This window comes from Periophthalmus magnuspinnatus, chromosome 22 (genome assembly GCF_009829125.3).
Source record: "Periophthalmus magnuspinnatus isolate fPerMag1 chromosome 22, fPerMag1.2.pri, whole genome shotgun sequence".
Lineage (NCBI taxonomy): Eukaryota > Metazoa > Chordata > Actinopteri > Gobiiformes > Gobiidae > Periophthalmus > Periophthalmus magnuspinnatus.
The window spans coordinates 126,784-142,654 of record NC_047147.1 but is presented as its reverse complement, the minus strand read 5'-3'; the positions used below and the strand labels follow the sequence as shown (position 1 = coordinate 142,654).

General features: G+C 40.4%; 1 protein-coding gene across 4 annotated transcripts in view; it reads left to right on the top strand.

Moving 5' to 3' along the window:
- The window catches only part of sos2 (son of sevenless homolog 2 (Drosophila)), a 59,439-nt gene extending 45,361 nt beyond the window's left edge, over positions 1-14,078 (top strand). Inside the window, exons 17-23 of one of the 4 annotated variants that reach the window (XM_033988239.2) lie at positions 1,491-1,608; positions 2,547-2,719; positions 4,405-4,521; positions 7,879-8,143; positions 8,722-8,766; positions 8,876-8,979; positions 9,291-14,078. In XM_033988239.2, the coding sequence (XP_033844130.1) occupies positions 1,491-1,608; positions 2,547-2,719; positions 4,405-4,521; positions 7,879-8,143; positions 8,722-8,766; positions 8,876-8,979; positions 9,291-9,797 (1,329 nt within the window). In that variant the 3' untranslated portion in view covers positions 9,798-14,078. Of the gene's footprint in view, positions 1-1,490; positions 1,609-2,546; positions 2,720-4,404; positions 4,522-7,878; positions 8,144-8,721; positions 8,779-8,875; positions 8,980-9,290 lie in introns of all 4 variants that reach the window. The other 3 variants (XM_055231100.1, XM_055231099.1, XM_055231098.1) reach the window with 3 other exon arrangements.
- Positions 14,079-15,871: the final 1,793 nt, after the last annotated feature.

The window sequence follows — 15,871 nt, the reverse complement described above, 5'->3', positions numbered from 1 at the left end:
GACATGGAGGATCTTATTTTGTGGACATAATTTCTTGACTAGATTATATTCTCTGGACCTTTACGGAACAAATGAGACCAACTTTGTGTGAATATGTTGATGTTTGACAGAACCAGAGCGCTCAATGGTAAGTGAAGTCCAGATTCACACTTTGTGACTTTTCTGTAAAAACGTCTTTCCTGTCAGCACTGTGGTGATTGCAGGTGAAAATTGTTTGTATATCCAGAAAGACGAGCGCCGCAGCTTTCATTTGATGTGTAGATTGTTTGTGTGGGTGACGCAGAAGTGTATGTACATTGCTGTAAAGTTGTAAAGTTGGCCCGGGCCGTCGGAACGTTAACAGGTTAATAATTATCGCGATAATCTCGTTAATCGTGATTATTTTGGCCACGATAATCGTGAGTCTAAAATTTAATATCGTCCCATCCCTAGTGCTAGCATTGAGAAAGTGGCATTAAAGGATGGGCCAATTGTAGAGGACACATTTACCTACAAGACATTACAGTGCCTAAACTAACGCCAAACTGTGTATAACTCTGACTTGAGTTCAGTACATAGACTGTATAAAGAAGTGGACTAAGTGAGTGTGACATCACCCACAGCATTCAGCTCAAAATGAAGCTCATTGAGGCTAGCAGCTATAGCAGCAAATTTGGAGCCAAGTTTCACATTTGGAATTCCGACAATGAGTATCATAGCAACCAAAGAGCCAATCTGGAGCGAGGCTGTTTAAGGTAACGCCCCTTCCCGCCCACACCACTGGTTTAGCAGGGAGCTAATGCTTAGCAACGCTGTCAGTCAAACCTGTTGCTAACGCTAGTGGGAGAGACCTCTGGAAAAGAGGCACCTGATTTGTCTTGTCCTGTTATTAATGTACATGTCTTGAATCACGGACAAAATGGCAAAATAAAAACACCAGGATCATGTACAGCGGGTTAATGTCAACATTTTAATGAGGCTCTCGGTTATAGAGGGAGGGATGACAGTTTTTCAATACAAGCGAGTCGATGGAGCTGGAAGTGCACCCATGCTCAATTCCTGTTTGGAACACAGCAGCTAGCAGGTTGGCTATCTCCACTTATACAGTCTATGGTTTTACACATCGGTCTTTGAAGGCTTTTGTGGAGAGCAGGCGGGAAAGGCGGAGCGTCATAACGAAGATTTGTCATGTTGTCGCCGTGTTTGTTTTGGTTTGTTTTGGGCACTTCACCTTTTAGCTCGGCCCAAGCCATAATACTGGGCTGTGATTGGTCTGAACTAAAATTGGCCAAATGGATTCTTGGGCGTTTGTGAACCCATAAATGTCACAAGAATTCATCTTGTTGACCAGGTTAACACAATCTACCTTAAACTCCTATTCTAACCTACTGTAAAAAAAAAACCCAAAACAAGACATAATTATGACATTTTAATACAACATCCATTTAAAAAAAGATCTTTTACAATTATAAATTGTAAACCATATTTTTGTGTCCTGTGTTCTGTTTCAGGCGATCCCCGAGAGAAAGAAGAAAGTTCTGGAGGAGGCCGTGGAGCTGAGCCAGGACCATTTTAAGAAATATTTGGCAAAACTCAAGTCAATAAACCCACCCTGTGTGCCTTTCTTTGGTAAGAATATGTCACTATAAAACCATGTACTAGTCTTAAGAGTGTATAGTTTAAAATGGAGCGATAACATTTACATAAACAGCAGTTGGCAGCGGTCACTCATCACACAGCACCTTTTAAATACAGTCTGTGCTTTTGTCCTGTATAAAGAACCAAATTTTATTCAAGTCTATGCAGTCACTGTTTTCGATTACATTGTACCTGTATTTATATTCCTTGTATCAAAGGGGTTTTATGAGTATTTAGTGTTTCCCAAAACATAACTGATCTTTACTAAACACTGCTAAATTACCGTTGCATAACACAATTGGATCTCTTGTGTAGTAACTTTGAGAGCCTATATTACGCTGTTTTCTGATCTAAGTTATGTTGTTTCCTCATCTCAAACAGACCTGGAGTTGTGTTTTGTTTCATTCACACATGTTTAACACACAAACCCTGCATATTTAGGCTGAGTTCTTCTCTCAAATTGAAAATACTCTGTTCCACCTTATGATGTCATGAGGTAATATAGGAAGTGTCTCCACTGTGTTTTTAAACTCCACACACCTTCATTAGAATCATTAGGAGAATTTAGGAGAACCTGGAATTGCCAATCTTTACTGAAGAAAAGGTAAAACGATCTGTTAATGTGAAAACTACCACTTCATGATATCACAAGGTGAAATAGAACATTTTGAGCTTTAGAGATGTAGACAGACTAATAAAGGGTTACTCAAATGTGTGAATGATACAAAACCTGTAACTTGGCCTGCTGGCACATGCTGCTTGTCTCTTTCGAGCAAGATAGGTTTAATACCTTACTGTGGAACATTCTAGTCAAAGCAATAACATTTCCAAGGAAAGAATGTGGTTTATAGACCGTCGACCACAAAAAGTTACATAGTTAGCTTTTTAATGGCCAATTGGACCATTTTCTGACTGTTATTTGTTCTCAGGAATCTATTTAACCAACATCCTGAAGACGGAGGAGGGGAACCCCGATTTTCTCAAACGCCACGGAAAAGAACTCATCAACTTCAGCAAAAGACGGAAAGTGGCCGAAATCACAGGAGAGATCCAACAGTACCAGAACCAGCCGTACTGCCTCAAAGTGGAGCAAGACATTAGGGTATTAATGCACATTTCAGATCACAACATTCTATAAGCCAATAATATAGTGGGTACAGAAAGTATTCAGACCCCCTTACATTTTTCACTCTGTTATATTGCAGCCATTTGCTAAAATGATTTAAGTTAATTTTTTTCCTCATTAACGTACACGCAGCACCACATATTGATAGAGAAACACAAAATTGTTGAAATTTTTGCTCATGTCAGAGCAAATGAGAATCATGAGGTCAAAGGAATGGCCTGAAGAGCTCAGAGACAGAATTGTGGCAAGGTACAGATCTGGCCATGGTTACAAAAAGAATTCTACTGCACTTAAGGTTCCTAAGAGCACAGCGGCCTCCATAATCCTTAAATGGAAGATGTTTGGGAAGACCAGAACCCTTCCTAGAGCTGGCCGTCTGGCCAAACTGAGCAATCGGGGGAGAAGAGCCTTGGTGAAAGAGGTAAAGAAGAACCCAAAGATCACTGTAGCTGAACTCCAGCGATGGGAGAAAGTTCTAGAACATCAACCTTCACTGCAGCTCTCCACCAGCCGGGGCTTTATGGCAGAGTGGCCCGACGGAAGCCTCTCCTCAGTGCAAGACACATGAACGTGTGGAGTTTGCTAAAAAACACCTGAAGGTCTCATCAGAAAAGAGAATCTTATTGCTCACCATCTTGGAGTCCAAGATAGAACTTTTTGGCCTTAATTCTAAACAGTATGTGTGGAGAAAACCAGGCACTGCTCATCACCTGTCCAATACAGTCTCAACAGTGAAGCATGTTCACTGTTGAGACTGTGGTGGCAGCATCATGCTGTGGGGGTGTTTTTCAGCTGCAGGGATAGGATGACTGGTTGCAATCGAAGGAAAGATGAATGCGGCCAAGTACAAGGATATCCTGGACAAAAGCTTTCTCCAGAGTGCTCCGGACCTCACACTGGGCTGAAGGTTCACCTTCCAACAAGACAATGATCCTAAGCACCAGCTAAAACAACAAAGGAGTAGCTTCAGAACAACTCTGTGACTGTTCTTGAACAGCCCAGCCAGAGCCCTGACTTAAACCCAATTGAGCTTCTCTGGAGAGACCTGAAAATGGCTGTACACCAACGTTCACCATCCAACCTGACAGAACAAGAGAGGATCTGCAAGGAGGAACGGCAGAGGATCCTCAAATCCTAAGTGTGAAAAACTTGTTGCAACATTCCCAAAAAGACTCGTGGCTGTATTAGCTCAAAAGGTGCTTCTACTAAATACTGAGCAAAGGATCTGAATACTTATGGCCGTGTGATATTTCAGTTTTTCTTTTTTAATAATTCTGCAAAAATTGTAACAATTTTGTGTTTCTGACAAATGTTGGGTGGTGTGTGTACATTAATGAGGAAAAAAACGTAAATGATTTTAGCAAATGGCTGCAATATAACAAACAGTGAAAAATATGAGGGGGTCTGAATACTTTCCTTTCCCACTGTATTTAATACAGATGAGGGAAACAAAAATTTATGTTAAACGGCAGATTTGTGTTGTAATGCAATGAGTTGAGACCTGTCATGATAATTACTATATTGACTTATTGTACAGTACTTGAAAGCTGTGTACAGTTTCTTTGCAATAGTAGTGAGATTTTTGCCATTTTTATGCAATAACGTGAGATTTGAGCTGTAGATTGTGTTAACTGTTCTCCATATTGTCCTTGTTGATTTAGAGGTTCTTTGAAAACTTGAATCCGATGGGGAACAGAGGAGAGAAGGAGTTTGCAGATTATCTCTTCAACATGTCTCTGGAGATCGAGCCTCGAAACAGCAGGCAGCCTCCACGATTCGTAAGTATCCCTGGTCATTCGCATAGATTGTATGTATAAATGGATATAGCTAACCTGCTAGCTGCTGCGTTCCAAATAGGAAGTGAGAATGGGCGCACTTCCAGCTCCAATTCACATTACATTGGAAAACTGTTCCTTCTCTCTGTAACTGCTGTTGTCAGACTCGTCATTTTGGTCTTAAATGTTCGTATGAACCTGCTCTACATGATCCTGGGGTTTTTATTTCACTATTGTGTCTGTAAATCAAGGTATGAACATTAATAACAGACAAATCAGGCACTTTCTTTTTCCAAGGTTTTCCTGCTAGCGTTGGCAACAGGTTTGATGGACAGCGTTCCTAAGCGCCCATTCCCTGCTAAACCAGCGGTGCATTCGGGAAGGGACGTTACCTTCAACAGCTTCGCTCTGGATTTGCTCTTTGGTTGCTATGATACTCGCAATCGAAATTACAAATATGGAACACTGCTCCAAATTCTTTGCTATAACTGCTAGCCTCAATGAGCTTCATGTGACTGGAGCCGAACGCTGTGGTGATGTCACACTTACTTAAGCCACTTCTTTATACAGTCTGTGGCCATTCATAAAAAGGGCCAACAATAATTGCATGGCAATGTTAGAGATGGGGCAGAGATTATGTCCTCCCCCATCTATAACTCCATCCTCAGACCCAGAACAATGAGAACAATAGCAGGGTCGTTAAGGGCTGAATAGGGTAGTTTCATCTGAAACTGGAGACAATAGATGTTTACAGTTTCAGTGTGTTTAGCCTCTCCCTTCAGATAGATATAAGGCAGTGGCCACCAGCATTCTGACCGGAACTGAAGAAGGGGCTTGGATGAGCAGCAAAACGTCTTCACTTCAACGATTTGTCCAGTTGATACATTTAAACTTCATCTGTGGATCATGAGATCCTCTTACAGACACTGGAGGACTGGGTGGGCATCTCTGGTATGGCACTAAACTGGTTCAGGTCCTATCTAGAAAACAGGGAGTACTTTGTTGGGATCGGAAAATGTGTTTCAGATAAAATATCCCTGACCTGTGGGGTTCCGCAGGGGTCAATCCTGGGACCCCTGTTGTTCAATCTCTACATGCTGCCATGGGGCCAGTTAATACACAGCAATAACACAGGGTTACAAAAAAAACATTTTTGAAAGTTGTCTGTGTTTTTTCAACTGAATTAGCACTGCTGAATCCAAAAATGATATCCATTTTTCTCAGTCAGGTCAGGTTTTTATGCTAATTTGATTTAGAAAAATCCGATCTTCTGACTAAATTGATTACAATTTTGTGACATTTGATTTTCTTTAATATTTCTCATCCAAAAATGTTTTAGGAGATAAAAAATAGTTTTCTAACAGAATGTATTAATTAAATGTTACGTTATGTTAATTGATAAAGGTAAGTACATGTAAATTGGAACGTTACGTTATCATTGTGCAAAATTCAGGACATGAACTTCTGTTTCTATGAACCCCTTGAATGCTCAGCAGCAGGGATGTCTCTCTTCAGAGTCCAACAGTAATCAGCCATCATGACTGCATCCCAGCGTCCCTGATACCTGGTCTCCATCTCTTTTATGTCCTGATGGAATCTCTCCACCTGCTCATCACTCAGTGATCCCAGATTCTCAGGAAATCTGAACATTTAGCTCCTTTTGGGAAAAAGGATGTGGAGCATCATCATTAAAACCACACAGGAGGAATCTTTGTCACTGATGTCAGGAACTTCTACAAAGACAGGTACTGGAATTTCATCACAGTGAGCTACAGGACGACGTGCTGATTCACGGTCAGGATACTTGAGGCTGCTTCGGTTCTTTCTGTTGATCCCAGTCACATCAATAGCCCAGAAGTAGCTATTGATGTCGGCTCCCTCCAAACCATGGGAATTCCAAACTTCAGACAACTCTTCTTGCCTTTAGTCCACTGACGCAGATACTCGGTGCATGACTTGCATGCCATGTGTGGCGCCCAAGCTTCATCTTGGTCACCAAGTTTAATCCCAAAATAAGCATGGTAAGCACGCTTTATGAAACTTGTGACTTGATTCCTGTGAGGAACATTGGTGTATTCACCGCATACGAATATGTCAGGCTTATTTTTGCAAGATCTTCTAGTCGAAGCCATTTCATTCACTTGTAATATAAAAAAAAAAACAATTAGTCATAAGTTGGCACATGCAAAATCTTCAGAATTTGTTTATAGCGAGAAATGCAGGTGACTATGGACCAGTGGATTCACTCTGCCACTGCATCCAACGGATCAGTGTGTGGATGCAAAACAACTTTCTTCTGCTAAACTCAGACAAGACTGAAGTCATCATCTTTGGCCCACAGAAACAGAAAGTGTCAGCAGTCACCTCCAGTCTCTCTCTCTAAAACCTTCACATCAGGCTAGAAATCTAGGGGTAATAATGGACTCAGACTTGAACTTTAACAGCCACATCAAATCAATAACATCTGCAGCATTTTACCGTCTAAAAACATGTCAAAAATCAAAGGTATACTGTCAAAACCAGACTTAGAGAGACTTATCCATGCATTTGTCTCCAGTAGGTTAGACTACTGTAACGTCCTGCTCACTGGCCTCTCCAAACGAGCCTTAACACAGCTGCAGTACATCCAGAACGCTGCTGCTCGGGTCCTGACTAGAACCAGGAAGTATGAGCACATAAGTCCTGTGCTCAGGTCTCTGCACTGGCTTCCTGTAGCTCAAAGAATAGACTTTAAAGTAGCTCTAATTGTGTACAAGTCTCTCTATGGCCTAGCACCAAAGTACATCTCTGACATGTGCCACATGAACCATCTCACACTCTGAGGACTTCAGGGACAGGCCTCCTGCTGGTGCCCAGAGTCAGGACTAAACATGGGGAGTCAGCATTTCAGTTTTATGCAGCTAAAACCTGAAACATTCTTCCTGAAAATGTGAGACAGGCCTCTACTTTGACAATGTTTAAATCCAGGCTCAAAACAGTTCTGTTTAGCTGTGTATACGACTGAAAGGTTTTTATTCCGCACTCTTGGGTTTTAATGTAAATTTTATGATTATTTGATTATTTATGTTTTGATTTGTGTGATTTTTAATGTCCTTCTTATTCTATAAAGCACTTTGTATAGCACAATATGTACACAAAGTAATTCAAATAAACTTGCCTTGCCATCTTTTGCTAGTCATCAAGTGCTATTCATGAGTTTCCGAATGATAAAAATTTCTACCGTTGTCGTAGCAATTAATAATTCGAAACAATTTATTAAATGGTGAAAAGTGCTAAAAATGGGGCGTATAAACAGGAAGCTGAAACTTATTGATATAAAGAAACTCTTAAATTTAAATATATTTATTTCCACTGTTTCAGCCCAGAAAGACGGTGTACTCTCTGAAGTCTCCTGGTATCAGGCCTGTTCGCACCTCGACCTCTGGTACTGTGAAAGGCCATCCGGTCCCACTGGAGAGAGAGCCTCCTCATAAGATTACATTTAGGAGCATTGCAGAGACAGAGCAGGAACCCCCAACCTCTGCCTCTGTGCCCACGAGCCCAAACACTCCCACTCCCCCACAGTCTGCATCCTCAGACCTCAGCAGTGTCTTTATGGAGCACGATCTCAGCAGCTCATATGGAGGTAAAGCTGGACTGAACCAAGGCTAAACCTGGACTGAACCAAGGCTAAACCTGGACTGAACCAAGGCTAAACCTGGACTGAACCAAGGCTAAACCTGGACTGAACCAAGGCTAAACCTGGACTGAACCAAGGCTAAACCTGGACTGAACCAAGGCTAAACCTGGACTGAACCAAGGCTAAACCTGGACTGAACCAAGGCTAAACCTGGACTGAACCAGGGGCGGGACTCGGACGGGACTCGGACGGGACTCGGACGGGACTCGGACGGGACTCGGACGGGACTCGGACGGGACTCGGACGGGACTCGGACGGGACTCGGACGGGACTCTAGGTTTAAAATGTTTTAGACCAGTTTAACCCATGTTCTGGTTTGTTATTAAATTAGATCAGAGTTAGTCTTTCACATTCACTGTTGAAACAATTTTGTGAGTAAATTGTGAGAACAAGTTCAAAATTTTGGATATTTGTTTAAGATTAAGATATTTAAAAACACCTCATACATCATAGAAGAGTCTTTTCTCCTGCTCCTCATTTTCGCACTTATGAATAACTATTCTTTCTGTTTGTGCGTTTTCCAGCAGGCAGTAACTCTATATTCGCTCCGGTTCTTCTGCCGCCATCCAGTAAGTCCCAAGGTCTGCGGGCACTCTCCCTCCTCCCACATAAACTGCTTTAATAATGATGTAGGGATTATTATATTTACTATTGATTGTTTTTGTTTTGTTTAATCAGAATTTCAGTCTGTGTCATGTGGGAGCCTCCATCAGCTCGGAGAGGAGCCTCTGAAACCTCCTCCTCTGCCCCCGAGGAGGAAGGACGCTCTGTCAGAGGCAAAGGTCAGAAGGGAGGGGTCGTACTGGTGTTTAGGGCAAAATATAACTGTTCCCACTAGATTAAAATATTGTATAACTTACCCAAGCATATACTGGGGTCTAAACGACAGATCCAGGGACTAAAACTAAACAAAAAAAAAAAAGATGTAAACCAAATCTAAACTATGCTTAAACAAGAATAAAAGCAGTTACAGACCAGGGTAGAACCAGGATTTAATTTGAACTAAGGGACATTTTGTGTTTAAAGTTTTAACTTTACTTTGTAACAGTTTGTAACAGTAACAAATTCATACCTCTTTTCTTTCTTTCCTCAGATGGGTGCTGGCTCGGATAACCCTCCCGCTATCCCTCCTCGGCTGCCCCCTCCTCTTCCTCGCACCCAGCCTCGCGGCCCATACAACGGCCCTCTGCCAGTGGATGGACCCTTACCCAGCCCCCCTCCCCCTCCACCCCGCGACCCCATGCCCGATACTCCCCCTCCAGTACCCCAACGCCCGCCAGAAATCTTCATCAACTACCCCCTCAACCTCCAGCCCTCCCCGGTCGGACGCTACCATTGGGATTTCGGCAACAGTTCACCAAGTTCGCCCAACACGCCGCCAAGCACGCCATCGCCACGGGTACCGCGTCGGAGCTGCCCGCTAAGTGCTAGCCAAAACAGTTTGTGCTCATTGCCGCCAATCGCTGCTCCACCTGTACCCCCGCGGCACAACTCCAGTCCGCAGCTACCCAAACTACCACCAAAGACCTACAAACGAGAGCTGTTGCCCCCACCCCTCCAAGGCCTCTCATTGGTGGAGAACACAGAGAGCAGCCAATAGGGACGCGGCAAAACCAGGAAGTGGTGATTGCATGGGTAATTAGCATAGTTAGTTTGCCTGTCTCGAATCGCTGTAAAACATGAGTGTACATTGTCGTTTAAGTAGTTTATGTGCAAAATTAAGAAAAATCTTCCATTATATTGTATTAGACTTTACCTTAAAGTCTTAATATATTACACATATTGGTAGTTGGTCAAAAATTGCTAATACACTATATACACTATTTTTCATAATTTGTTGTATAAGGCTGCAAAGTTCCTGACACTGTAGTTTCTAACCTCTACAAACATGTTCTGAAAGGCATGGGATTCTTGCATTAGTTTAGCAGTTCATATTTCAGTATTCTCTCAAATGTTAAAATATAGCACATAAGCTAGCTAATTAAATTGCAATTTTGTACATCAAGTTTGCAGCAGATTCAAGATGGTTAAGCCAGATTTCAAAGTTAATTCCCAGTGCATTACCCACCAAGCAAGTGTTTGTAAATTTCAAACTTAAAGCTACTGATCATTGGGGGAAAAAAATATATATATTGAAAAGGACGCTTCCTCATTGGCCCGTCTTAGTCCCACCCACCTCTTCCATCTCTTCTGTCATTCGCTGTGCCTCTCAGGGGATCAGTAGCTCCGCCTTCTTCACGACCCTCTGTGCCAATGAGAATGAGACACACCGGAGTGCCAGCCAATCACCATCGAGCATGATTCAAAGAGGCGTAGTCAAAAAAGCAAGATGGCTGCCGTTCAAAGCACTCGATAAAGACATAAATAGTTGAAGGATTGGGTGTAGTTTATGTATTTATTGTAATAAATGGGAGTGGTATTTGAACATTTGGAGAAGCAAAAATATTTTAAAAGCAGTTACCCAAATAAAAAAAAAAAGTTATAGCTTATTATAATTTGAAATCAGTTGATTAAAATGCACTTAGTAATTTTATTCCACATGGTTGTAGAAGCCATGTTTTTTCTATTTCTCCAAGTATCCATCTTCATGCCAAGTACAAAACCAAGAACAAAAACAAGGGACTGAACCAGGACTAAAAACAGATCTGAACCAGGGATTAAATCTTGTTTAACAGGTCTAAACAAGAATAAAACCAGATTCTTAAATAGGATTAAACCAGGTCTAAACCAGGTCTAAACCAGGTCTAAACCAGGTCTAAACCAGGTCTAAACCAGGCCTAAACCAGGCCTAAACCAGGACTACATCAGATCTAAAGGAGGACTTAACAAGCTCTAAACCAGGACTAAACTAGGTCTAAACCAGGACTAAAATGGATCTTCTCCCACCACTTCTATTTATTACAATAAACATTTCGACTTACCCTCTCTTAACCAGAAGCATTATTCAAAACCCCATTTGTTCTGAATCGAAAAAACAAAACTTTTTGAATGTTTGACTAAAAAGGGGGCATCGGACTTTCTCTCTGTAGCCTCAACTTGTCAACTGCTTTATTTTGGGGCATTGACATCAGTTTGGTCCCATTCACACTAGACTTTTGAACTTGGAAGATATTTTGTGTGATCGGAAGACATTTGTATTGAATAAACTATCGCCAAAGTCTTATTTTATGCAGGGGGATAAGGGATTTTTGATTTTGTTTTTTAACGTTGTTACCGAGGCGACACTGAATCCCCCTATTATGAACCTGATCTACTTTCACTGTGATTGTCAAAGATTATGGTCCGCGAAATAATAATGTTGCCTTTAAAACACAAGAGGGGAGAAATAGCCAGGGGACTTCTTCTTTGCACATTTGAATGAAAAAAACAAACTCTGCGAAAATATTATACAAGAAGAAATATCTGCAATGATACAACATAAAGATGGAGATGCATAAGCCTAGAAAAGCTGATGTCTTAACAAAATTATGTGGTGAAGTGTGTTGGCCATCTTGGAAAGGATAAAACTCAAATTTGCATATTAAGTTTGGCACTGCTTGTGTTTGAATGTTTGTTTAAACAGGTCTAAACCAGGACTAAACATGGACCTTACTGGTAATCGATTTAGAATTTTGGTACCACTTCATAATAAATAAACCTTAATTAGTCTTAATAAAGCATGAAGAAAGTTTTAATTAATAATGAACCAAACCGATTTATAATTACCAAAGAAACACTGGTACCGTTAATAAGGGGTACTCCGAATGTGAGACAATGCTTAGAGGGTACTCAAGAAGATGATGATTGTGAAACACTGGGATAGCGTATTAAGCTTAGACTGTATATGTAAATGAACATAGCTAACCTGCTAGCCACCCTGTTCTAAATAGGAAGTGGTCATGCTGCTTTGCATGCACTGCTGCTGTTAGACTCGTCATCTTGATCTTAAATGTTCGTATTAACCCGCTCTACATGATCCTAGGGTTTTTAATTTCACAATGTTGTCTGTGATTGAAGATATGAACATTAATAATACAAATATCAGGCCTTCATTCCCCAAGGTCGCTCCCGCTAGTATTAGCAGTAGGTTTGATTGACAGTGTTGCTAAGCGCCCGCCCCTTGCTAAACCAGCGTTGCGGATGGAAAGGGGCGTTACCTTCAACAGCCTCGCTCCGGATTAGCTCTTTGGTTGTTATGATACTCTCGGTCGAAATGCCAAATATGAAACTTTGCTCCACATTGGCCCCTACAACTGCTTGCCTCGATGAGCTTCATTTGACTGGAGCTGAACGCTGTGGGTGACGTCACACTTAGTTCACTTCTTTATACAGTTTATGATATCAAGTCATTCTTAATCAGATGTATTCATTATTTATTAAATCTTTGTTCAGGCTTTATTAAGGCTAATGGCTAACTGAATTGTTAACTGAATTTTTGAATAGTTTGGTTGTCTGAAAACCCTTAACATAACCTTACATAACCTAACCTTCCATATTTAAAAACCCGTTTAAGTGATGGTGCCAAAATCTGTTAAGAAATTATGTTTCTCATGTACGAGTTTTGTTCCAGTCCAAATGGTGCATAGTTTGAATGTAGCTTAATATAACATCAAGCTGCCAGTTGAGTTTGAACTGTATTTAAGGAAACAGAGGCTGTTTATTAGCATTGAGAAAACTGTATAAAGAGTTTTTTGTTATAGAATTAACCAAGAAACTACGATAATAATCCAGTACCTGAAGTGGTGGTTTTCAGTTAGATTCAGTTCAATATATAGCACTTTATCACAAAAACTAATAGCTCCATTGGGAATTGTGTCTAGTTCTGTCTACCCTGGGTTTTAGTTGGTGGCAATATGGTGAGAAAGTTCCAGACTGGTAAGTTGGTTGAAAATGGTAAAATCTGTCGTATTCTTTAGTTAATATAATCTTTGGCACTTTCTTATATTGTTAATGTTTGACATTTTTAAGCCAATTCTTTCATTATTGGTTTACTGGCACTTTGTATGGGAGACTCGACCAATCAGAAAAGGCAAAAGTCAAAATGGCAGCACTTCAGCTACTTTTTACCAATTATGTTCAAAAATTGATCAACATTGAGGTGACAGGTTAAAGCCTCAGTATGTAACATTTTAGCCAAAAATCATCAAAACTTTTTTTTTCTTTGTTTTGGTTGTGTTAACATGAGAAAATAATTCCTTTCTCCAAGCGGGCTTGCATCTCCACAAACCTGACTCTTACTTGGCCCAACGTGGGCCTTCTCCTGCTTCTTTCCATGGAAATGTTGCTTCTTTGGCGATATTATTCCACAGTATGGCATCTATGTCTATGGAGAATGTTCCGAGTTATGGTTTTAACTTTGTTTCCCTGGAAAATTGCATACTGTACCTTTTGAATTATCATGATTTTCTATATAACTTGTGACTTTCCAAGATGGCAGCACACTTGACACAAATCCGGTAGAGATGAATCTGGTAGCGCTGGTAATATAGACTTGTAATAGATTTGCTTATATTGACACTGTGCTTTTCAAAACACTTTCAACTTCAGCACTGGAAGGATGTCAAACTAAGACCCCCCACCAACACCAAAAAGAAGCCAGCTCCCTCTAGTGGCTGCTCCTACTACTACAACAACACAACAAACTTCTCAATATTTTTCTTTCTTTACTCTCTCAGCTTGAAAGATTTTCGGAAATAGACTGAAAAATAATCCATATTGCATCGGATGTGCCTTTTAATTTTGTTTTCTACTTTACAGAATAAGCAGATGGTGTCTAAAATGCTAAAAATAAAGTTGCCTATGTCATGTTCAGAACAAACACACTATGAATTGTATATTTGTTGTGGATACCGTGTATATAAACCATGTATACACTAACTAAATAATTTGTATTTGTAAAGAACTGCCTTTTTTCTTGTATCATACCCTCAGTCAAAAACATTGCCTATTAATACAATGCTGCTACGGAAAAAATTACAAAAAATAAATAAGAATCAAAAGTTGATCATTGCAGGTCATGGTTATGTACAAAAGAATTCTTTCCTCCAGCTCCGACCATGACTCCCACGCTCCACGTCTGCCACGACCATGATCCTGGCGGCGCCACATTTGCTCATCTCCTGCTTTTGAGTTAACTTTGAGTTGAAGTTGCCAGCAAATCCAGAATGATCTAAATCTATATTTTTACACAGAGGAGTATCGGTCTGGGCCTCTCGTTCTCTGCTGCATCTCGATCCAGAACCAAATATGATCATCCAATCAAATTAACTTTTTTTCAGTGACACGTGAAACGAAGGAGCTCATTGATCCCCAGAGGTGGAAGAAGTACTCAACTGCATTACTTAAAAAGTACAGATACTGGAGCAAAAAATACTCAAGTAAAAGTAAAAATATCATATGAAGAAATCTATAGAGTAAAATTATTACAGTACCTATTTAAAAATGTATTTAAAGTATTTCGCACAGATTTTGAGTGTTATAAAGCTTCAAATGTGATTTTGATAAAGATTTGAGCTGAATTTTGTTCAACAGAAACAACTTTTTCTATTTGCTTTTATTTGTGTATTTTTGTTTGTTCAAATTCTGAATGTGTTAAAAATAAACCCTCAGCCTTTTCAGCAGGGCTCAAACAATAATACAAAACGTTAACTTTTCAGTCCTGTTCAAAAATGTAGTGGAGTAGAAAGTGTAGATACTGCTCTAAAATGTACTAAAGTAAAAAGTATCCACTGTAAAATGTACTTAAGTACAGAAACTTAAATTTTGTATTTAAGTACTGTACTTTACTACTTTTACATTGTTGCATTCCACCACTGATGGTCACCCGTCATTTATAAACAAAATTTAAATTGTCTCAGTGGTTGATAATCCACTATCAATCATGCTCATCTGAACTCGGACATTTACAGCTGACCTGACTCACCTTCGTAAAGTATTGAACACGTTTGTATTCTGGATCCCAGACCAGAGCTGAAGTGAAGGTCAAACGTTGAGGAAAATCAACTCTACCATAATCGCGTAGGTTCTTACAAAAAGCTGAAACAAGACGCTGTGATTTCCTTCAAATCGTCTAGAACTGATTAAAGATGTACTATATAAGTTTACGGTGAATGGTCTGCCATCTGCTTGTCTCCATGGAGATCTTATTGCTTTACTTAATGTACCACAGTAAGGCATTAAAACATAACTATCTCTTGGAGATGATGACGTCACAGGTCAGGTCTGCTCGAGGTATTTTTGAGGAATAAAAGCACTTGTAATTAACTAATTGTGTTATAGATGCATTTAATGCCATACTGCTGAACAAAAGGGTAACATCCCCATGGAGATAAGCAGGTGGCAGACCCTCTCCCAGAAAAGTTACATAGTCCTCCTTTAATCATACATGTTAAATAACATTGACCAAGTCCAGTCATTTATTTCAAGTGTATTTGTAGCATCAACAGAACACGTCTAGTTTCACGGTCTTGTTTTGTTTTCATCCTTTTTCTTCCGCTTTATCCGGGGCCCAGACTTCCCTCTCCACAGACACCTCCTCCAGCTCTTCCGGAAGGATGTTCCCAGGCCAGTCAAGAGACATAGTCCCTACAGCCAGAGAACCAAACCAGGACCAAACAAGGCCCATTGGGGAGGAATTGACCTGTAAATCTTGAGCTTTGTCTTTGGACTTGGCTCATTCTTCACATCAGTCTGATA